Source organism: Patiria miniata, unplaced genomic scaffold, assembly GCF_015706575.1.
Source record: "Patiria miniata isolate m_02_andy unplaced genomic scaffold, ASM1570657v1 HiC_scaffold_19, whole genome shotgun sequence".
Lineage (NCBI taxonomy): Eukaryota > Metazoa > Echinodermata > Asteroidea > Valvatida > Asterinidae > Patiria > Patiria miniata.
The window spans coordinates 935,828-959,571 of NW_024037057.1; the positions used below are offsets into that span (position 1 = coordinate 935,828).

At 39.6% G+C, this 23,744-nt stretch overlaps 2 protein-coding genes across 2 annotated transcripts in view; both read right to left on the reverse strand.

The window, feature by feature from the left end:
• Positions 1-1,135: 1,135 nt before the first annotated feature.
• LOC119725270 (probetacellulin-like) lies at positions 1,136-9,563 on the reverse strand. Its single transcript, XM_038196625.1, has 7 exons — positions 9,417-9,563; positions 8,707-8,926; positions 6,826-6,901; positions 4,206-4,249; positions 3,792-3,994; positions 2,944-3,021; positions 1,136-2,390 (listed from the first exon to the last, which is right to left on the reverse strand). Exons 2-7 carry the CDS (start codon positions 8,903-8,905, stop codon positions 2,352-2,354), a joined length of 639 nt encoding a protein of 212 aa, XP_038052553.1. The 5' UTR covers positions 8,906-8,926; positions 9,417-9,563; the 3' UTR covers positions 1,136-2,351.
• Positions 9,564-10,234: 671 nt separating this feature from the next.
• Positions 10,235-23,744, reverse strand: part of LOC119725992 (hyalin-like) — a 46,541-nt gene continuing 33,031 nt past the window's right edge. Inside the window, exons 10-20 of the mRNA XM_038197612.1 lie at positions 23,093-23,341; positions 21,872-22,159; positions 20,913-21,161; positions 19,692-19,979; positions 18,733-18,981; positions 17,512-17,799; positions 16,553-16,801; positions 15,347-15,634; positions 12,234-12,326; positions 11,636-11,728; positions 10,235-10,380 (exon numbers count right to left, since the gene is read on the reverse strand). Of these exons, the coding sequence (XP_038053540.1) occupies positions 10,235-10,380; positions 11,636-11,728; positions 12,234-12,326; positions 15,347-15,634; positions 16,553-16,801; positions 17,512-17,799; positions 18,733-18,981; positions 19,692-19,979; positions 20,913-21,161; positions 21,872-22,159; positions 23,093-23,341 (2,480 nt within the window). The remainder of the gene's footprint in view (positions 10,381-11,635; positions 11,729-12,233; positions 12,327-15,346; positions 15,635-16,552; positions 16,802-17,511; positions 17,800-18,732; positions 18,982-19,691; positions 19,980-20,912; positions 21,162-21,871; positions 22,160-23,092; positions 23,342-23,744) is intronic.

Here is a 23,744-nt window from a genome sequence, read left to right on the forward strand (position 1 = left end):
ATAACATCTTACTTGGACTTGTACATTTCTACTACATATTGTTATACGCTGATTAAAGTACTGTTAAACATACATCACGTATAAGGCATTCAACAAAAGTGCTATTTTCAGTTAAACATACATGAAATTGGCCTACGGCCTACTTTCTAGTTTAAGATTAGTCAACTTTTAGATATACAGGGTGCATAAAAAAAAAACGAAACCGAGGTATTATTGCTAATTGCAACAGAAGTAAGTCACGTGTGAATCAAAGGGAGATATCCTCTGTTGGGGTTGAATCTCCTCTGGTCATGTCATTACATTCAAGGCTGACTGAGCAGTGACCAGTTTTATGAAAGGGTCTATTTAGAGAATTGCGCCACTTTTTAATTGTGGTTTTTGTTGCGTCAGTTGTCACAGAGTGAAAGGCTATGGTTGCCAATCAAGGCTGGTGGGGGGGAAAAGAGCGATTTCGCCATAAAAAATGGCGCAAGTCTCTAAATAGACCCTTTCATAAAATGGGTCACTGCTCAGTCAACCGTGAATGTAAGGACATGATGAGGGTGTCATTTTTAAGAGGAGATTCAACTCTAACAGAGGATATTCCAATTAGCAATAATATCTCGGTTTCGTGTTTTTTTTTTTATCAACCCTGGATATATGATTATATTGGGTAATATAAAAATGAATACATATATCTACCTTTTAACCATTAACCCAGTCTTGTGGAATTTAGTATTAATTAAATATTTATAAGATAGGATTTTTGCGTCGGGGTGATTCATATCAAATTTAGGTTTTGCCTTTCACCGACGTATAAACACTGTATACTCAGTGTGTTACCTCCCGAGTGAAAATTAGGGGGAAAATCACTCGGGTGGGACTCGAATCCACGACCTCCTGCTTTCTAGTGCAGATGTCTTACCACTCGACCACCGAGCTAACGGAGTGTTGGCTGGTTCGAATATAATGTACATAGCAGCGGGTACCGCATTAACTATTCATAAGATGGGATTTTTGCGTCGGAGTGATGTATATCAAATATAGGTTTTGCCCTTCACAGACGTATAAGCTGTATACTCAGTGTGTTACCTCCCGAGTGAAAGTTGGAAAAAAATCACTCGGGTTGGATTTGAACCCGCGACCACCTGCTTTCTAGTGCAATTAAATATTGTCAAACGCTGATTAATATACTGTTACACAGTATTACGTATTTAACAAAGGCGCTAAATTTTAAGTTAAAAATCAATAAAATTGTCCTTCTTTTTAGACTAGGCTTTAAGATATACATATAATTATATGGGGTAATATACAAATAACAACCGATCTGGTCTAAGTTCTAAAATGTTATCAATTTAGTTGTTCTAGGTAAATACAGAAGGTATTTCTTCACAATGTTGGAATCGACTCAATCTTTCACAATCTCAAGTCTTTCACGATTGAAAGACATTTTGAAATCAGTTAAAGTGCGGCCACAAGAGACTTTTTCACAGTTCTAGTGATATCTTGTTATTGTATTATGAAGACTTTAAAACGTGATGATCTGTTAAAAACTGTGGCTCTTCATTTGTCCAAATTCTCTGTAGTTTCTTCGTCTTCGAAAAATGATTGCTACCATTATCTAAGAAAGTTAACATCATCCAAGTAATGAGAATTATCTTTGCCTGCGTTACGGTTGTATAGCAGTCAAAATTTGTCTAATCGTTTGAGGAATGAATTCCGCGAGGCGGTGGTGCGTATAAGGGTGGAAAGGGTGTGTCAAATTTTAATATGAAAGACATGCATAGAATGTACGTAGAACGTACGAGGCGAAGGCGTGGGGAGGATCATTCTAGCTTGCGACTTCAGGTCAGTTAAGAACAAACTGAGAATGGATCAGCTTTAAAAATAGCTTTATGTAAACGTTCGAAACGTTTTGTTTTGCTGGCAACCACAAGGTTTTCCAGAGTTTTTGCTCATTGAGTTTTATCTCTGGTTTTTAATCCAGTGGGTTTATTCGGGAGTTTGTACGATTACATTGAATATCTGTATAATTATTGTTTATAATTAAACAATTAAAGAGCCAGCTCCAACTGGTTGACTGCCCCTTGGCAAGCCGTACCCTATATATAGTAATATATGTTGTATATTAATTTGGTGTTGTGTTCATAGGAAAGGATGTATCATTAGAATAGACGATATGCTTTCACCGATGTTACTTTGCATTCACTGCTAACGTGCGACCTCAGCTGTTGGAATGCCGAAATACTACAACCACTAAACATCCCTGATTAATATGAGAATAGTAAAACCTTTAGACTTTAATTTGCCGATTCGTCTCCACGATTACAAAAACTTCACGTTCATCCAGCTGCAGCTAGGCAAATCTCCATTTAAATGACCGAGTTGCGGAATCGGCGTAAATCGTGCATCTAAAAGGGAAAAAAATGGTACACAATCAGTTAACCGTTGCTGATCTCGGGTGATTTGGAATAATTTTGTATATCTGTGTTGTTTCATTTACAAAGAAATCAACCTAGGACCATATGATGTCCAGTGGAGATCACTCTAATTCAAGATTGAAATACGTTGGAAAAGAATCACTCCAATTGAAACTGTCGTGTGGACATTCCATCTTATGCTTCAATGAATTTCACAATATAATTGAACTGGCTCTTTCCTAGTTTTAGTCGTATTTATTGAATGTTCACTTGAAAAAAGTACATTTTGTTATCTCAGATAAATGCAAATTGTTTGACTGAGTCGGAGAGAGAACGTTCAAGGCTTCTTGCACACATGAATCCAATTGTCATTGGTACAACAGATAGAGGGGTGTGGAAATCAATCGGGTCACAAATCGGGTCGCGATTAATAGGAGATGAAAATGACAAAGTAATGCCTTCGTCACTGTGAGAAGCTTGGTATTTGATTTGAGAATGGATGACTGGCGATGTACTAATGAAGTCATAGTATGACAAGATTTACCGCAATTTCCTCAGCCTCCATTCCGCTTGCAATGTAAGCCGTACCAGCTCCAAATCCTCCACTTGGCACTTTCCGAGCCTGTTTAAATAAGCATCGTTTTAGAACAAAAACTTAATACATTACACATAATACAGAATTCAATGCGCGTGAAATAAATACAATACACATAAAACAGAAATGTGCGTTTGTCATCACTCATATCTACTTGAAGCCCTTGTGTTGCTGTCAATTGTTACTACATAGGGGCGTAGCACGGTCATTTTTATTGAGGAGGTACATTTTTTTTAAAGGGCATTTGCACATGCGTTGTGAAATGTAGACATTTTTTTCTCCAGACACTTGGCCTCCGTAAAATCAAAAAGCGGAGGGGGGGGGGGCTGATATACCATCTCAAAACCGACAATTATGCACACATACAGGACCAATATATGGTGCGATACTGGTGCGAAACTCTGAAAAAACCACCCAAAACGGCACATGCCACAAAAGAGGGCACCACTTCTTTTTTGAAAAGGGCACTTGTTTAGAAAAAAGGGCACTCTTTACAAATTATTGGCGGGGGGGGGGGGAGGGTCCGTTGAAAAGAGGGCATTTGAATGGAAAAAAAGGTAGTCTTTACAAGGTATAAATACCCCCCCCCCCCCCCCCCCCCGCTGGCTACGCCTAAGCTTCAAAAATCTGTTATACTTTTGTTAACTATGACGTCATAAGTGATGGATATTCTAAGCGGTGGCAAGAGTATTTTCCATTAATTAAGGGATCTTAATTCCACAAGAAGATTAATTGCTTTTGGTACTTTTTTTATTGATGAAAATGTTACTTTTAAAGATTGGATGTCATGACCTCACCGATCCAGTGTGGTATCTCAGGTTGTAGAATAAGTCCATGTCATCGGCTGAGGGCATATCCCAACCGTGATGATCTTGATATAATTGCTGCTCACGGCGATTAATAACACCCACAGCAAAGAAACAACACACTACGACGACAATGACGGCAATTAACACCAAACACGCCACAGGAATCAAGATGATAGTAATCGATGACACACCTGCGTACAGTGGAAATATTAGATAATCAAAAAACAACAATTCTAAATAAGCACCCGTTGCATGATAAAAAGTCATATGATGAATTTAGGGAAGACGTGTTAATAAATAATAAATGGTAATAAATGTTTTGAGGTATTATAGGGTCGATTAAATAATGACCAAGTTCGGGAGTCGTGATATTTTGAAAATACATCTTTGACCGAGACTGACCCTGACCTTCATCGCATCTTGTTCCTGAGTAGCCGGTAGCACATCTGTAAAAATGATACAAATCAGAAACCACAATAAAAGAAAATAACTCATAGCTCTTTTATAATGCTGCTGTGGAACAGCTTATTTTTAATATATTTAATACGCACTTTATTTTCCGTGGTCTTCAAGCTTATAAAAACCAACAATCACAAACTTCATGCGCACAGAGGGGAACCACTGACCTGCTTACTAGCACATAAGATAGCTTGATCATGTTGACAGTTTAAGTCTCATATAGCATCCAGTTCTCAAATCAAATACTTTTAAATGATAAAGGGAAAAAGCTCCAAAAAAGTTGTCCGTCAAAAAAATAGCGAAAAAGCTCATGTGGCTCCTCTCGGCGAAGAAGATGCACGCCTGGTGTGCTAATTGGGGTAGTATACAAATATTGAATGCTTCGAGTGGTGTAGTAAAACTAGCCTCCCGAGGTGATCCATAGATATTCTATTTTCCAGAGGCGAAGCCGAGGGAAAATAGAATGCTCCATGGATCACCGAGGGAGGCTAGTTTTACTTCACCACGAGATAAAGCATTCACTATTTGTTTTTTAACACTTCACCCACAGATTCTGCTTGGTTTATATAGTTCAAATTATTTAAATCTGAACACAGTTGAAATAAAAATTCAATTTCAATACAAAATTGGTGGACAATGTATTTCTCTCTTCCAAACCACCCCTTCGCCAAATGTTTGAACCAAACTCTGTGGTGCGCTCTCTTTGGAACAAAACGCGCTACGTGCAACGCGCAACGTGCACACCAGCATGCGGTTGCTAATGGTATAGTACTTTGGTTGCTACGGGTATAGTACTTTTGGCCGTGCACAGAAAGATAGCCAAAATAGAAAGTATCATGTGACTCGCTCTCGGCCAATTAAGACACAGAATTTGTGGATGTGGTGTTATAAAATTCAAATGTAAGCTGGTCAGTGATGTAGGTCTCGAGGCAGGTCTCGGTATCGAGGCTGGTATATCGAGACTGATTTACTTAGGTCTCGACAATTTCAAGGTCTCGACTAAAAAAAAAACTCGGTCTCGGTCTCGATCTCGGAGTAAAAGTCTCGAGATCTTGTGGGGTCTCGAGCAAACGAGACCTTATTATTTAGTAGGGAAAACCACAAAAAACCTTAATATATTTACATCTGACCATATTTGACTTGCTTTCGAAAGTTTTGATAGACGGTGCTATCGATTCCGAGGAACGAAATCAAATAGTCTGGTACCCACATGTCACCACATTTCTAGTAAAGCAAACTCCCTTGCGGTACTTGGTGCAATGCACTGTACCGCATGCGCTATGCGTGTGGACCGCATCGAGTTGATCAAGCGCAGCCATGTCGGCACACACTCCGCAGTGATGAAGTTTGGTTTCAGGACCACACTGAATTCCGTGACCGGATGGCAAACAGTTTGAAGCACTGCGATCTGCAGTTATTGCAACATTAAGCTGACAGAGAGGCTGGCTGGCACAAGCTCAGCTTTTGCGAGGCACCTCAGCGAGTTCACACACGCTTACATAGGCATAGAAGTGGGGTACTTCTTTTGTTCTCGTGTACTAAAATCTTGCAACGTCGCACACTTATGTCAAAATGCTCTCATTTTAACCATAGTTAATTTCCTGGGCTGAAATTCAGAATTAATATCCTTTTTCTAAAACTCTTCCATTTGCGACGGATCAATCCACCTTGGAAATTCCCAGTTTTGGAGTAAAATCCATATATCTATTTCGTGAAAAACTCGGTCGGGCACACATTTCCGACACTGATTTTGATTCGGGCAAATTCATTACGTATTTGGTACTGTTGACTTGTACTTCTACTTGTTCGAAGTACGTTTAAATAAATACTCTGAAATGATATTTTCGATTAATAAAAGTTATTTTAGTGAAAATCAGCTTTGATAAAAATGCAGGTGTTCGTATCTCTGCTAGTTTTCTTTTCAAACAGTCTGACAAGTGGTTGCGATTTATGGGGATGCATTATTACAACATTTGAATTCATTTGTATTCATTCAGCATTCAGAAAAAAACTTTTAGCATCATTTTTTTTTGTGATAAATATATATCTCTCATTACCCTATGCTGATTAGTCTAAGATCTCGGTCTTGGTCTCGGTCTCGCCCATAAGATCTCGGTCTCGGTCTCAGCTTTGGACACTTCGGTCTCGGTCTCGGTCTTGGTCTCGAGCTTTCAGGTTTCGACTACAACACTGAAGCTCTCGGTCTCGGTCTCGCCCATAAGATCTCAGTCTCGCTTTTGGCTTTGGACCCTGAGGTCTCGGTCTCGGTCCTCAGGTCTCGGTCTCGGTCTCGGTCTCGAGCTAGGTCTGGACTACAACACTGATGCTGGTTGATTTCATTAAATCAACAGACATACGCTAACCAAGCGTCAACAGATTTTTACTGACCTACATCTTTTGTCAGGTGGCAGCGATTGGTTTATAAACGTCTATACCAAGAAGTTAGATGTTCTCATCCTTTTCTGATAACCACATTGCTTAACTTCACCGCTTATTTTCATAATGCTTGGGACCAAAATTAACTATCATTTACCTTTTAATCTTAACATCCATGGATACTTACAAACATGTGCTTGCATAGTCCACAGTACTGGGTGTGCACGTGCCTCCATTAAGACAATACCCATCCTCGCACACAACTGAAAACCAATATAACTTCTTATAAGTAACCAATGACTGCAATAATATTCACTGTAAATAAAACATTTTTTTATGATCCACCTGTGTACAGTTTACTTAATTGCTATCATTGAGTTGACAATATCCCGTGATAAACTATCCCGTGTTATACTGCACAAGGTGTATCCATAATGTGTTGGTATGTATGGATTGCCAGGTGCCAGTATGGTTGCATTTAGAAAGGGGCTTACCAAATTTTGGTTTCCACTATACCTTTCTTGTAAGGTGAAACCCACCCGCGATGGATAATTGAGTACCACTGATTTCAAAAGTTAAAACTGAAATCTCTTGGCCAAGTTGGGCTGATGCAGGGGCGAGATGCACCGCGACCCTTGACTGTGTTGAAATGGGAGTTTTCAAGGTCGGCAGTGACAGTGCATCATTTCAGGCTAATTAGGCGAAGGACGGTTTTGTTTCTGTTCCTAAATATTCATGGTCACCTGTTCAAAGCTATAGTACCTTCCCTGTAAGTACGCTTACACAGTGGCGTCGCCAAGGGGGGGGGGGGGGCAGGGGGGGCACGTGCCCCCTGGAAAACCTAGTGCCCCCCGAGTGCCCCCCCCCCCCCCATCTGAGATTTGGGTTGGTAAAAAAAAATTCTGCGCGTTGTTAAAATCATTACCTCGAAAATAGCAATTTCTGGAGATATCTTCAGATCGAATTTAGCATCAAATGTGGCACCATTTTGCATCTAGCCCATCCTCCGTATGCGAAAATTTTCCAAAGGGGAGGGGGCACCCCCTCCCCTTAGACCCCTCCCCCAGGACGGCGATCCGTATCCACCTAAGTGCCCCCCCCCCATCAAATGCTGGTGCCCCCCCTGTGCCCCCCCAGACTGAAAAGTCTGGTGACGCCACTGCGCTTACAGTGTTAAAGATCATTTTTGTCACATAGGAATCAATTATTTTAGGTTTACGTTTTGATACACCTAATACGAGTTCGCCTTTCACCATGTTCCGAACGTTCGGACCAAGAAAGGTTCTTGCATATTCATAACTTGAATGATGTTAAAACGGAAGAATGTATAAAGTAATTCAACAATAATTGAAGTTGGGTGTTTTTGCGAAATGTTCACGTAGCAATCAATTTCAGACCATATTGTTGCTTTTATACCACCTTATTCCTTGTAAAACACTGTTTCCGTGTAATTCATCTACATTTATTGAAGATGGAAGAGTTATCAAAGACGAACTGAATTCCCAAGATTTCACACTCTGACGGCGATTAATGTGTACAAAAAGCGCGACCCTGTGTTCAAGAGCACAAGATTATAGCCTCTAAATATTCCGTACTTAGCATCAGCAACGATTTTCTCAAGAAGCTTGGCGACTTACCTTTGTGTTTTTAAATGACAAAAGCAAAAGGAATCACAAGATATTGGCTTTCACCACATAATCAACAATAACTGCCATACCACGCACCCACATCCTCCAAAATTCATTAGGGGTTCCAAAGGACTTGGCAGGTCGATAGGTAGATCCTCATCAATGCAACTTTTGAATACATGACGCCCGTGACAAGTTTAAGTATATGTGCAGATTTTGATTAGAATTAACGATTCACCAGTCTCCGCTTAGAGGTATTCTCAGTTTATAGCCAACTGCTTCCTTAAACATGTGAAAGTCGCAGGAATCAAACCCGATACTTCAAAAATGTCATGTCATAACCATCATGGCATGCGATTGTCGCACTCACACAAGACTTTGTTACGGATCTACATCATATTATTGTAGCAAATTATTGCACCACAGAGATTTATACATACGTTCCTGCGCAGTGGTTAAGCTTGGCACGACCTTGTATTCAGATCCTGACAGCAGATTGCCATCGGTTATTGATCTCGTCAGAGCTTCTTCAACCATTTCCATGGTCGTCGGTAATTCTTTGTTGAATGATACGATCGGCACCACCCCGATACTTCCACTGAAGAAACTGAAAACTCGAACACGCAGAAAACCAGGCATGTCTTGAAACACGGTGTGAAGCTGAAAAAACACACACAAACAGGGTTTTACTACTCATTCAAACATGCAACTTGTCTTAGCAAATATATTTTTTTTCTTGGCTGTCCCCTACACTAAAATCTCCGTACAACTCTAAGTTTTGCTTTAGCATAAAAATGGCCGACGTTTGCCAATGTTTCCTTAACAGTAGCCTACGAGCTTTTAAGCTCATCAGGGGGTGTCCCTTATACACGGAATCGAATCTAAAAAAACCCATTAAGGTTTTGTTTATGTATAAGATATTGATTATTTTGTAAGATAATGATTTTTTCTAATAAATGGAGAATGACATCTTAATCAATTTGAATTCAACAATCGTGTTACTCAAAGTTTTAACAGTTTAATCGTTCAGAGTTATTGAATTTGTACATTAAAATTACGAATGAAAGTTTCAGATTCTTCAGGTAAGGCTTCGTTTTTTTATTGGATATACAGGTATTTGGTAAAATGTGGGCGAGATTTTTGTTCTTACTATTCGTTCCAGGTCCACTTGGAGAGTTTGAAATTCAGAGGACGATGGGTCGAGGAAGGCGCTATTAAACTCGGCTGTTATGATGGCGCCGTTGCTTCGCACAAACTCTACTATCACAATCGATAGACGAAATTCATCTACCTCTGAAAAGAGTTACAAATTTATTACAGCATTATACCGCACGTATCCAATACTAAATCGACCATTGACCTATATTGGACGCCGTATTTAGAATTTGCATTTAAAGGGATTTATAGTTATTCCGTCACCTAAATCAAGATCTTACAACAAACATGTGTCTCTATCTTAGTGAACCGGGTCTAGTTGTAGTCAAATATCATAACATTTATGTTAGTCCTACCTACAAGGGCAGGTGTACGCTATCAGTGCTTTTAACGAAAAGTATCACAAGAAATTGTTACATTGCCCGTTGAACACTGCCTTATTTTGTTATCTTCAACAAAACAATGATCTTAACATCCAGCAGTTGCTCAACAGCAAACATTTGGTGATTGAAAGTTTTCATTTACTTGTAGAAAGAATGAATTTTTTTAAGAATGTTTTAGAAAAGTAACCGGAAAGTCTTACCAGGTTCGGGAATTTTAAAGGAGTTTCAGTTAAACAAAGTACTAGAAAGGGTTGCGTTAGGAAAGTAAAATAGTTGGGTTACAAGATAATGTCATTTAGGGGGATAAAAAGCCCAACCACTTCCAAAGAAACGCGCCTTCCAACTTAATCTTCCTAATAAAACCCTGCAATGTTTGACTTATCGTTGGCTGTTCTATTCATGGCCTGAAGGTGTTTTCGGGAACGGATTTCTAGTGAAATGAGATCTTACCAATGCAAATTTCTGAATCACCGCTCTGACCAGATGCAAAGGGACAGTTACACTGGTGGCGTCCTAGAAGAAAGATGCAGGTGAGATCTCCAGAACAAGATGTTTCATTTTGTGGGCTACACTCATCTAAGGATGAAGATCAAAACCGTAACATCAATCAGGTTTTGCGTCACCTGATTATGCACAGAGAAAGAATCAACTGAACTGAACTTGAATGATGACAACTTGCGAAATTTGTTCAGAGCTGACTTGGCTTTGTTAAAGAAACTCAAAGTCAGTGTTTCTTTGGCATAATTCTTGAAACCGTTCCTATTAAAGACTAATTCGACGGTGAAACTGGCTACAAAAACGGAGTGTGTCATGTCTGTGATTATCTGAAACAACACTAAAAAATTCAATGTCGCTTACGCTTAAATTTGGAGGAGGGTCTAAACAGTGGTTTGTCCAAGCCAATGGCGGATGACATGACTACAATCAATAAATAATGTTATTATTATTGTTGTTGTTGTTTTTGTTAATGTTGTTGTTGTTGTTGTTGTTGTTGTTATTATATTACATATAACAAAGAGGGTTGTGGGTCGTGTGCGTAGGCCCCTGCCTGCTCCAAGTCTGAACCCCTTTGTGCCCCTCTTCCACGCTCTGAACCTGGGGATTATGCGCCTCAAAGTTAAATGGGTACGCAACTGAACCAAAGTCACATATTGGGTTTGCCTGTGGTCAATGATATATCTGCTGCATTTAATATTCGCGTCTTTAAAAAAAGTCTTGCCTGATATTGAGTTTGTGAAAAAGATTTTCGGCAATATAGTTGGATTTTAAACGTACTCCTTCATTTACGAATTTAAGCAAAGAGGATAATTCCACCAATATTTCGTCCCAGGATCGCTGGTGTATCATACTCTTAACTTGCCATATTATGAGGGTCTGTGACACAGAAATCAACACATTATCGTACAGTTACCGTCGAGGAAAAACCGTTCGTTTACATCTTTATATTTTTGACCTTGCCTATAGACCTATGTAATTCTAGCAGTGAATAAAACCATCGAAATTTTGTGAACCAAAATTCTCGCAAGGATAGGAAACTGTACCTTTCAAGGTATACTTGATATGTATACGTTTATTTAACGATTTTTCTAAATATTGTCATTAATACGAAACGCATTCAGATCCTTTCAAAAGAGTGCATGTCAGACTTCAGATCCCATTTAGGTTTATTGATGCACAATAAACAATGCCATGCAAATTCAGGGATACCACAATAAAAAAGGCATGGACCGTATGAAGTTATCCATAGTTAATAATGTTTCAACGAGAATAAGAAATATTAAGTTTGTCAGTTTTTATTTTTCAAGCACATGATATATTCGTTACCACTTACCAGTAAGTTGGGCTGTCTCTGTGACGGTGAATGGTTCAAGAGAAGTAGTTTGCTCAAGTGCTGAGATTGGGTTTGGAGTGGAAGTTATTATACCTGTGAATGTTTTAAAACTACCAACATTAATAGAACAAAAAAAACTAGCGGTTCAAAACATTGTTCTGTATTTTGCTACAAGTTCCAAAACAAGTTTCAAGATTTAAAATAAAAACACATTACGATTCTTTCTTCATATACGAATCACACACGTTCTTACGTTATCAAATCAAGTTATATATTATCGAATCATTATTTTTGCTGTGGAATATACGGTTCATATTGCATCTATGCAAAAAAAAATAACATTATAATGCATAAATTTTAAAACGTCACGCATATTTTCCTCATTTGACATATATCCAATATACATGTATACATGTGTTCTGCCTGGAAGTGGTAATGCAATCAGTATCATGGCAAATCGGCAACATTCATTCAAAACAAAAATCTTGTTAAAGCCATGCCAAGAAGAACTCAACAAATTATGCTTTCAACCTAACAAGTGACGAACCCATAAAACAGCTTAATTTTATGGGGTTTTTTTTTATTTCAAAACACATACCATTACTAGTTCCATCTGATACGCTTCCTGTGGTGGTTGTGTCTGAATTGGGTTCCGCTTCATGGGTAGTAGATGGTTTTGGTGTGGAGGTTGCTGTGCATGTAAAAATGGTAAGGCTAGAAAGATTAATCAGCAAATATAAAGTTTCAATTAAAATTAAAATTTAAAAAGTATTGCGACAAAAGCATAAGGGGCTCAATGAACTGCACCAAAAAAGAGCGAATCATTGTTTGTTTCTCTTTGGTGATTGGTGACTATTTTAAATTCCAATTGCTGAATTGAGAATTGATTTATTAAATCGGCACCAAAAATAAAATCAGTAGTCTAGAAAATGACTTCATTTTGATGGAAACTCGGCGGCCTCCGTTATCGTCTGTTACTCCCCGCACAACTTCAGCAAGGGGAAGGAGGTGGAGACCTTATAAACTTCGCGAAGCTGTCGCTTCAGTACCGGCACACAACTTCCTGGCTATGCTCGTTGATTTTTAAGCCCGGGTCGGACCGGGAGACGTCCAGTACTCATATCACGACCTTACAAACAGCATTGAACAATACCTAGTTGATTTTCTCCAGGAACACAGTCTCATTGCCACCAAGACTCAATTAAAAAAAAAAACGGTCGGTAAACCGTGGACACACGACGACAGAGCCTTCCATCACAGGAAGTAGTTCGACCACATCCTTATGAGAACAACATGGCGTAACTGCGGGATCAGCACAAAAGCCTGTAGCGCCTTCAACTCGGTCAGTTCTGACCACAGACTGAGCCGGCCGCACCTAAAATCCACAGATCCCTAGGAGAAGATAGACTTGAAGGCACTTTTCGTACAACCTATTCTTCAGGTACAGTTGACGGTTAAGGTGATAAATGGCTTTGGCCCGCTGGAGAGGGAGGAGGAAGAGACTGCCACCGACCGCTATCAACGCCTCATGGACGCACACACAGATGCGACAAAGAGTCTGCCTACTGTGCAGGGAATCAAGAAGAGCCGGATCTCGAAACACCCTGACTTCGCCGCAGCAAGAAGAGTGGTCAATGCAAGTCACACCGAGCTTAGAAGGAGCGAAACAGAAAGGCTCAGAGAGAAAGTTCAAAACGGCAAAAATAATTTCTTTGCCACCTACGACCAACTAAAGGAAGACGAACCAGCCGAGCGGATTGGAGAGGTAGAGGCTGCTAATGAAGGCAAGCAGCTTGGAAAAGCATGGCGTCTAGTCAACGAGATCAGCAGACGGAAGAAGTCCTCAACAGGTGAAATAAGTGGAAAGACAGCTGAGGATACTGTCCAGGCATGGTGTACCCACTTCACGAACCTGCTTGGAAGCTCTTCAACAGTCACGGAAGAGGAGGAAGGCATACCAACGTTATTAACGCAAGGCAAAATCGATGACGGTCCATTAACCATGGAGGAACTGAAAGAGGTCAAGTACGCACTCAAGCAGGGTAAAAGCGCTGGACCACACGGGATACCAGCAGAAATTATGAAGAACTGCGGCCTGGACGATATTCTAGACCCGAAACCAAACCAGATAGCCTATGAAACCAACGTTTCACCTCTTGTGTGCTGTCTGTGCATATAAATGACTTTCTCTCTTTTCTTTATTTAATATATTGTGTTCAAATATTTGACTCGACTCGACTCGACTACACACTGTGACTGGACTGGACTCGACTCGACCCTCTTGACCTAATGACTCGACTCGACTTGAGTCACTTCTTGAAAATGACTCGATTGGACTCGAGTCACAAAAATCGCTGACTCGTTGAACCTCTGTAAGAAAGGTTTTAGCAGAAGCGCACAACGGGAGCACAACAAATTGCTCTCTGCAGAATCATCCAGGAAGTCAAGAAAAACAACCTTCAGCCATGTTCACTTTCATTGATTTTCTTAAAGCTTTTGACTCCATCCACCGGGGTAAAATGCTGAAGATCCTAAAAGTCTACGGAGTGCCGGGCTGTCATCTAAAAGCAATATAGGCCAGCTATGCCAAGACCATTGAGAAAGTTGTATCACCGGACGGAGAAACAGCAGTGTTCGAGCTCCTAGCTGGTGTCCTTCATTATGCTGTACGTCAAGCTGCAAAAGTTCGTGAGAAGCTTGGTTTCACCGTTAAACCAGGACGAACCAAAAGGGTTGGACCAGTTACGGTCACAGATCTGGACTTTCTGGAGTAGAAATTGAGTACAATAAAGTTGGACTTCAACTGAACGCCTAAAAGACAGAGTAAATGACGTTCAACTGCGACGAAGGTACTCGCAATGCCGTCAAGAATGACAACATCAAAAAAGTCCTAGACTCCAAGTACTTTGGGTCAAGAAAGTTAAGTTCGGAAAAGGATATAAAGGTACGGAAGGCGCAGGTGTGGAGGGCTATGAAGTTCTGCAAGTCGAACCTGATCATAGGGCTCAAAAAGAGGAAGTCCATAGGTGCCATACAGTCCATTCTCACTTACGAATGCAAGACATGGACACTCACCGAGACCATGCTTAAGTCACTAGATATTATCCACGAAAGCTCTGGATGGCTCTTGACATCAGTCGGCAACAGCACATGACGATTGTCCAGCTCTATGACGACCTACCGATGCGTACCACTAAACTCGAGGCAAGAAGACTGCAACTTGCAGGGCACTGTTTACGCCACCCTGGGCAACCTACCAAGTCAAGTCATCACATGGGAGCCCAAACACGGGGGGTGAACACTGGGCGCCCTCCCAGGACTATGGGTCAACACGCTCCTACAAGACAACGTCGCGGCTCATATAGATGAATTGAACATACTGATGAGGGAGTGAGAGAAGTGGAGAGTCGGTCATCGCTGCCGACGCTGGCCCCCTACTCTGAGTTGACGCAGTAGTAGTATAAATATGGCGGCTTGTTACATATGACATTGTCAAAGATAAACAGAACTGGAATTTAACTATTATTAAGTGGATAAGCACATTAGTATTAATATAAGTGAAGACAATTGTGCATCTGGTATATCAGTATATGTTTCACTTGGATTTACGAATTAAACTCTGTTTTATTAGCTGATGTCAGTTTATTGATTTTCAGCTAGGGTTGGATATCCATCCGCTTTCTGGCAATCTAAAGTTAGAAAAAATCTTACCATAAACTTCAACATCCCAAGCGCAGTAGTCCTCATTTCCAGTGGCATCTGTAACCAGGTAGAAAAAGGTGTGATCACCAATGCCTAATACCACAGCGTCCCCGACGGTCCACGTCATTCCATTAGGCTCACTGGAGATAGGACTTAATTCCGTGACGATAACTTGGAAGTCTCCTGAGTTGTCTGAAGCGACGTAGTCATTAGGAAACATCACCGTGGCGTTTGGTTGGCCTGGGTCGGTTGGAAATGATCCATTGGGTGGGCAGGAGATGACAGGGGCTTGATTATCTACGGAGGAGATTTGACAGGGAAACTATATGAACATACATACTACATATATTTCAAACTCACACTGCGCGGTATTGATCGTAGATTCGCTAGCAATCAAAACACTTGGTAAACACCAATTTCAAGACGATTTGTTTTCCGAACATTCTACACTCGCTGCTACATTGCCATTTGACGTTGGTGTACTTGGGAGTGTACTTGTGTAATCTGTATCCGACTCGGTAACTAAAGTTACATTCTCACAAGAATCGAAATCTGGAGATAAGAGATAAAAATGAATTTAAAAAATACAACGAACACAATTCTTTATGTGATATTGTTATCAATATGTTTAGGTTAGTAACGCGTCGAACCCTCGGTTTTACATTGTTCAACTTTTTAAACCATGCAAAACATAGGCGCATTTAAGCTAAAAAGGGTGTTAAATTTACTTAAACAACGCCTTCCACAAGGCGTTTCCAATGTAAACGCAATGTGATAATTTAGAGAGCTAATTCCAGCATGGATACAAATTTCAAGTCGTTAGGCAGTCCAGGTCTGTCTGTCGGCACCATGGACCGAGTTACCAGCGAAGTACTGCGTATTATGTTTATTATCTGCTGGGTTTTGGTTAGTCTACCGACTTAGAAAACATCTTTTGGGCAAATTTTATTTAAAAAGTTCAGCTTCCGAGAGAGAACAAATAATAGCCGATCCGTACCATTGGTAAATTATTAATTATTATAATTCCGATATTTTTTTCGACATCAGCGTATTGATTTCTGGGATTAGTTACTTCGCAATTGATGTCCCTTCTGAAATATTTAGCAAAATCGTATAATACAATACGTCTGTTCAGGTTCGTTCTGATTGTTTCGATGAAAATAAGTAGTAAGACATGTAAGTAAAAGAAAACGTTCTTTTGAAGAACAGCAATACCAGTGATTGTGACGGTGAAGTTGCATCGTCCCAAGTTGCCATCAGGGTGAGGGTCCATGGCAGTAAACTCCACAGTGTGTACACCAATTGTGAACATTTGTCCTGATGTGTGAGAGGCAACAGGAGTCGACACTACGCCAGAGTTGTCAGTCACAGTTGCAAGTGACCAGCTAGCCATGCCCATATCTGATCCATCTATGGTAGATTCCTCCACATCAGTGGGGCATTGTAATAGTGGTGGTTGGTTATCTAGGATATTGATAAAAATACAAAATTGCTACTTTACTTGGTTTACTTGATGACAGGGTCTTGATTATCTACGGTTCAAATTTAATATGAGAAAGTAAGAAAGATTCTTTAATGAAACACATTATGAGGCATTTTAATTATGGTGGGTGGTAATCTAAGATATTTACAATACAAGAAATTGGAACCGAACCTTATTAGGTCGGTTAGAACACTGTTTGAAAAAAAGCTCATATTGTGCAGGCAATCATACATATGAGATATCAGAAACACCTGTTTCACCTGGATATATGAATACAGTTCCTAACTCTGTTTAATTTAGCTGATGTCGGTCCACGCTTGTCATATAAATGGCTGAATATTCAGCCATCTTCCAGCAATCTAATGTTAGAAAGTTTAAATATATTTTACTGTTAAGACAGTTGTGCATCCGTTATATCAGAAACACTTGTTTCACCTGGATATAGCGATTCGGTTCCTAACTCTGTCTTGTGCAGCTGAAGTCCGTTATTTAGGTTTTTCACTTATAAAGTGGATAAGCACATTAGTATTAATATAAGTGAAGACAATTGTGCATCTGGTATATCAGTATATGTTTCACTTGGATTTACGAATTAAACTCTGTTTTATTAGCTGATGTCAGTTTATTGATTTTCAGCTAGGGTTGGATATCCATCCGCTTTCTGGCAATCTAAAGTTAGAAAGAATCTTACCATAAACTTCAACATCCCAAGCGCAGTAGTCCTCATTTCCAGTGGCATCTGTAACCAGGTAGAAAAAGGTGTGATCACCAATGCCTAATACCACAGCGTCCCCGACGGTCCACGTCATTCCATTAGGCTCACTGGAGTTAGGACTTAATTCCGTGACGATAACTTGGAAGTCTCCTGAGTTGTCTGAAGCGACGTAGTCATTAGGAAACATCACCGTGGCGTTTGGTTGGCCTGGGTCGGTTGGAAATGATCCATTGGGTGGGCAGGAGATGACAGGGGCTTGATTATCTACGGAGGAGATTTGACAGGGAAACTATATGAACATACATACTACATATATTTCAAACTCACACTGCGCGGTATTGATCGTAGATTCGCTAGCAATCAAAACACTTGGTAAACACCAATTTCAAGACGATTTGTTTTCCGAACATTCTACACTCGCTGCTACATTGTCATTTGACGTTGGTGTACTTGGGAGTGTACTTGTGTAATCTGTATCCGACTCGGTAACTAAAGTTACATTCTCACAAGAATCGAAATCTGGAGACTCATTATCTGAATTAAAGAGATAAAAATGAATTTAAAAAATACAACGAACACAATTCTTTATGTGATATTGTTATCAATATGTTTAGGTTAGTAACGCGTCGAACCCTCGGTTTTACATTGTTCAACTTCTTAAACCATGCAAAACATAGGCGCATTTAAGCTAAAAAGGGTGTTAAATTTACTTAAACAACGCCTTCCACAAGGCGTTTCCAATGTAAACGCAATGTGATGATTTAGAGAGCTAATTCCAGCATGGATACAAATTTCAAGTCGTTAGGCAGTCCAGGTCTGTCTGTCGGCACCATGGACCGAGTTACCAGCGAAGTACTGCGTATTATGTTTATTATCTGCTGGGTTTTGGTTAGTCTACCGACTTAGAAAACATCTTTTGGGCAAATTTTATTTAAAAAGTTCAGCTTCCGAGAGAGAACAAATAATAGCCGATCCGTACCATTGGTAAATTATTAATTATTATAATTCCGATATTTTTTTCGACATCAGCGTATTGATTTCTGGGATTAGTTACTTCGCAATTGATGTCCCTTCTGAAATATTTAGCAAAATCGTATAATACAATACGTCTGTTCAGGTTCGTTCTGATTGTTTCGATGAAAATAAGTAGTAAGACATGTAAGTAAAAGAAAACGTTCTTTTGAAGAACAGCAATACCAGTGATTGTGACGGTGAAGTTGCATCGTCCCAAGTTGCCATCAGGGTGAGGGTCCATGGCAGTAAACTCCACAGTGTGTACACCAATTGTGAACATTTGTCCTGATGTGTGAGAGGCAACAGGAGTCGACACTACGCCAGAGTTGTCAGTCACAGTTGCAAGTGACCAGCTAGCCATGCCCATATCTGATCCATCTATGGTAGATTCCTCCACATCAGTGGGGCATTGTAATAGTGGTGGTTGGTTATCTAGGATATTGATAAAAATACAAAATTGCTACTTTACTTGGTTTACTTGATGACAGGGTCTTGATTATCTACGGTTCAAATTTAATATGAGAAAGTAAGAAAGATTCTTTAATGAAACACATTATGAGGCATTTTAATTATGGTGGGTGGTAATCTAAGATATTTACAATACAAGAAATTGGAACCGAACCTTATTAGGTCGGTTAGAACACTGTTTGAAAAAAAGCTCATATTGTGCAGGCAATCATACATATGAGATATCAGAAACACCTGTTTCACCTGGATATATGAATACAGTTCCTAACTCTGTTTAATTTAGCTGATGTCGGTCCACGCTTGTCATATAAATGGCTGAATATTCAGCCATCTTCCAGCAATCTAATGTTAGAAAGTTTAAATATATTTTACTGTGAAGACAGTTGTGCATCCGTTATATCAGAAACACTTGTTTCACCTGGATATAGCGATTCGGTTCCTAACTTTGTCTTGTGCAGCTGAAGTCCGTTATTTAGGTTTTTCACTTATAAAGTGGATAAGCACATTAGTATTAATATAAGTGAAGACAATTGTGCATCTGGTATATCAGTATATGTTTCACTTGGATTTACGAATTAAACTCTGTTTTATTAGCTGATGTCAGTTTATTGATTTTCAGCTAGGGTTGGATATCCATCCGCTTTCTGGCAATCTCAAGTTAGAAAGAATCTTACCATAAACTTCAACATCCCAAGCGCAGTAGTCCTCATTTCCAGTGGCATCTGTAACCAGGTAGAAAAAGGTGTGATCACCAATGCCTAATACCACAGCGTCCCCGACGGTCCACGTCATTCCATTAGGCTCACTGGAGTTAGGACTTAATTCCGTGACGATAACTTGGAAGTCTCCTGAGTTGTCTGAAGCGACGTAGTCATTAGGAAACATCACCGTGGCGTTTGGTTGGCCTGGGTCGGTTGGAAATGATCCATTGGGTGGGCAGGAGATGACAGGGGCTTGATTATCTACGGAGGAGATTTGACAGGGAAACTATATGAACATACATACTACATATATTTCAAACTCACACTGCGCGGTATTGATCGTAGATTCGCTAGCAATCAAAACACTTGGTAAACACCAATTTCAAGACGATTTGTTTTCCGAACATTCTACACTCGCTGCTACATTGTCATTTGACGTTGGTGTACTTGGGAGTGTACTTGTGTAATCTGTATCCGACTCGGTAACTAAAGTTACATTCTCACAAGAATCGAAATCTGGAGACTCATTATCTGAATTAAAGAGATAAAAATGAATTTAAAAAATACAACGAACACAATTCTTTATGTGATATTGTTATCAATATGTTTAGGTTAGTAACGCGTCGAACCCTCGGTTTTACATTGTTCAACTTTTTAAACCATGCAAAACATAGGCGCATTTAAGCTAAAAAGGGTGTTAAATTTACTTAAACAACGCCTTCCACAAGGCGTTTCCAATGTAAACGCAATGTGATAATTTAGAGAGCTAATTCCAGCATGGATACAAATTTCAAGTCGTTAGGCAGTCCAGGTCTGTCTGTCGGCACCATGGACCGAGTTACCAGCGAAGTACTGCGTATTATGTTTATTATCTGCTGGGTTTTGGTTAGTCTACCGACTTAGAAAACATCTTTTGGGCAAATTTTATTTAAAAAGTTCAGCTTCCGAGAGAGAACAAATAATAGCCGATCCGTACCATTGGTAAATTATTAATTATTATAATTCCGATATTTTTTTCGACATCAGCGTATTGATTTCTGGGATTAGTTACTTCGCAATTGATGTCCCTTCTGAAATATTTAGCAAAATCGTATATTACAATACGTCTGTTCAGGTTTGTTCTGATTGTTTCGATGAAAATAAGTAGTAAGACATGTAAGTAAAAGAAAACGTTCTTTTGAAGAACAGCAATACCAGTGATTGTGACGGTGAAGTTGCATCGTCCCAAGTTGCCATCAGGGTGAGGGTCCATGGCAGTAAACTCCACAGTGTGTACACCAATTGTGAACATTTGTCCTGATGTGTGAGAGGCAACAGGAGTCGACACTACGCCAGAGTTGTCAGTCACAGTTGCAAGTGACCAGCTAGCCATGCCCATATCTGATCCATCTATGGTAGATTCCTCCACATCAGTGGGGCATTGTAACAGTGGTGGTTGGTTATCTAGGATATTGATAAAGATACGAAATTGCTACTTTACTTGGTTTACTTGATGACAGGGTCTTGATTATCTACGGTTCAAATTTAATATGAGAAAGTAAGAAAGATTCTTTAATGAAACACATTATGAGGCATTTTAATTATGGTGGGTGGTAATCTAAGATATTTACAATACAAGAAATTGGAACTGAACCTTATTAGGTCGGTTAGAACACTGTTTGAAAAAAAGCTCATATTGTGCAGGCAATCATACATATGAGATATCAGAAACACCTGTTTCACCTGGATATATGAATACAGTTCCTAACTCTGTTTAATTTAGCTGATGTCGGTCCACGCTTGTCATATAAATGGCTGAATATTCAGCCATCTTCCAGCAATCTAATGTTAGAAAGTTTAAATATATTTTACTGTGAAGACAGTTGTGCATCCGTTATATCAGAAACACTTGTTTCACTTGGATATAGCGATTCGGTTCCTAACTTTGTCTTGTGCAGCTGAAGTCCGTTATTTAGGTTTTTCACTTATAAAGTGGATAAGCACATTAGTATTAATATAAGTGAAGACAATTGTGCATCTGGTATATCAGTATATGTTTCACTTGGATTTACGAATTAAACTCTGTTTTATTAGCTGATGTCAGTTTATTGATTTTCAGCTAGGGTTGGATATCCATCCGCTTTCTGGCAATCTAAAGTTAGAAAGAATCTTACCATAAACTTCAACATCCCAAGCGCAGTAGTCCTCATTTCCAGTGGCATCTGTAACCAGGTAGAAAAAGTTGTGATCACCAATGCCTAATACCACAGCGTCCCCGACGGTCCACGTCATTCCATTAGGCTCACTGGAGTTAGGACTTAATTCCGTGACGATAACTTGGAAGTCTCCTGAGTTGTCTGAAGCGACGTAGTCATTAGGAAACATCACCGTGGCGTTTGGTTGGCCTGGGTCGGTTGGAAATGATCCATTGGGTGGGCAGGAGATGACAGGGGCTTGATTATCTACGGAGGAGATTTGACAGGGAAACTATATGAACATACATACTACATATATTTCAAACTCACACTGCGCGGTATTGATCGTAGATTCGCTAGCAATCAAAACACTTGGTAAACACCAATTTCAAGACGATTTGTTTTCCGAACATTCTACACTCGCTGCTACATTGTCATTTGACGTTGGTGTACTTGGGAGTGTACTTGTGTAATCTGTATCCGACTCGGTAACTAAAGTTACATTCTCACAAGAATCGAAATCTGGAGACTCATTATCTGAATTAAAGAGATAAAAATGAATTTAAAAAATACAACGAACACAATTCTTTATGTGATATTGTTATCAATATGTTTAGGTTAGTAACGCGTCGAACCCTCGGTTTTACATTGTTCAACTTTTTAAACCATGCAAAACATAGGCGCATTTAAGCTAAAAAGGGTGTTAAATTTACTTAAACAACGCCTTCCACAAGGCGTTTCCAATGTAAACGCAATGTGATAATTTAGAGAGCTAATTCCAGCATGGATACAAATTTCAAGTCGTTAGGCAGTCCAGGTCTGTCTGTCGGCACCATGGACCGAGTTACCAGCGAAGTACTGCGTATTATGTTTATTATCTGCTGGGTTTTGGTTAGTCTACCGACTTAGAAAACATCTTTTGGGTTAATTTTATTTAAAAAGTTCAGCTTCCGAGAGAGAACAAATAATAGCCGATCCGTACCATTGGTAAATTATTAATTATTATAATTCCGATATTTTTTTCGACATCAGCGTATTGATTTCTGGGATTAGTTACTTCGCAATTGATGTCCCTTCTGAAATATTTAGCAAAATCGTATAATACAATACGTCTGTTCAGGTTCGTTCTGATTGTTTCGATGAAAATAAGTAGTAAGACATGTAAGTAAAAGAAAACGTTCTTTTGAAGAACAGCAATACCAGTGATTGTGACGGTGAAGTTGCATCGTCCCAAGTTGCCATCAGGGTGAGGGTCCATGGCAGTAAACTCCACAGTGTGTACACCAATTGTGAACATTTGTCCTGATGTGTGAGAGGCAACAGGAGTCGACACTACGCCAGAGTTGTCAGTCACAGTTGCAAGTGACCAGCTAGCCATGCCCATATCTGATCCATCTATGGTAGATTCCTCCACATCAGTGGGGCATTGTAATAGTGGTGGTTGGTTATCTAGGATATTGATAAAAATACAAAATTGCTACTTTACTTGGTTTACTTGATGACAGGGTCTTGATTATCTACGGTTCAAATTTAATATGAGAAAGTAAGAAAGATTCTTTAATGAAACACATTATGAGGCATTTTAATTATGGTGGGTGGTAATCTAAGATATTTACAATACAAGAAATTGGAACCGAACCTTATTAGGTCGGTTAGAACACTGTTTGAAAAAAAGCTCATATTGTGCAGGCAATCATACATATGAGATATCAGAAACACCTGTTTCACCTGGATATATGAATACAGTTCCTAACTCTGTTTAATTTAGCTGATGTCGGTCCACGCTTGTCATATAAATGGCTGAATATTCAGCCATCTTCCAGCAATCTAATGTTAGAAAGTTTAAATATAT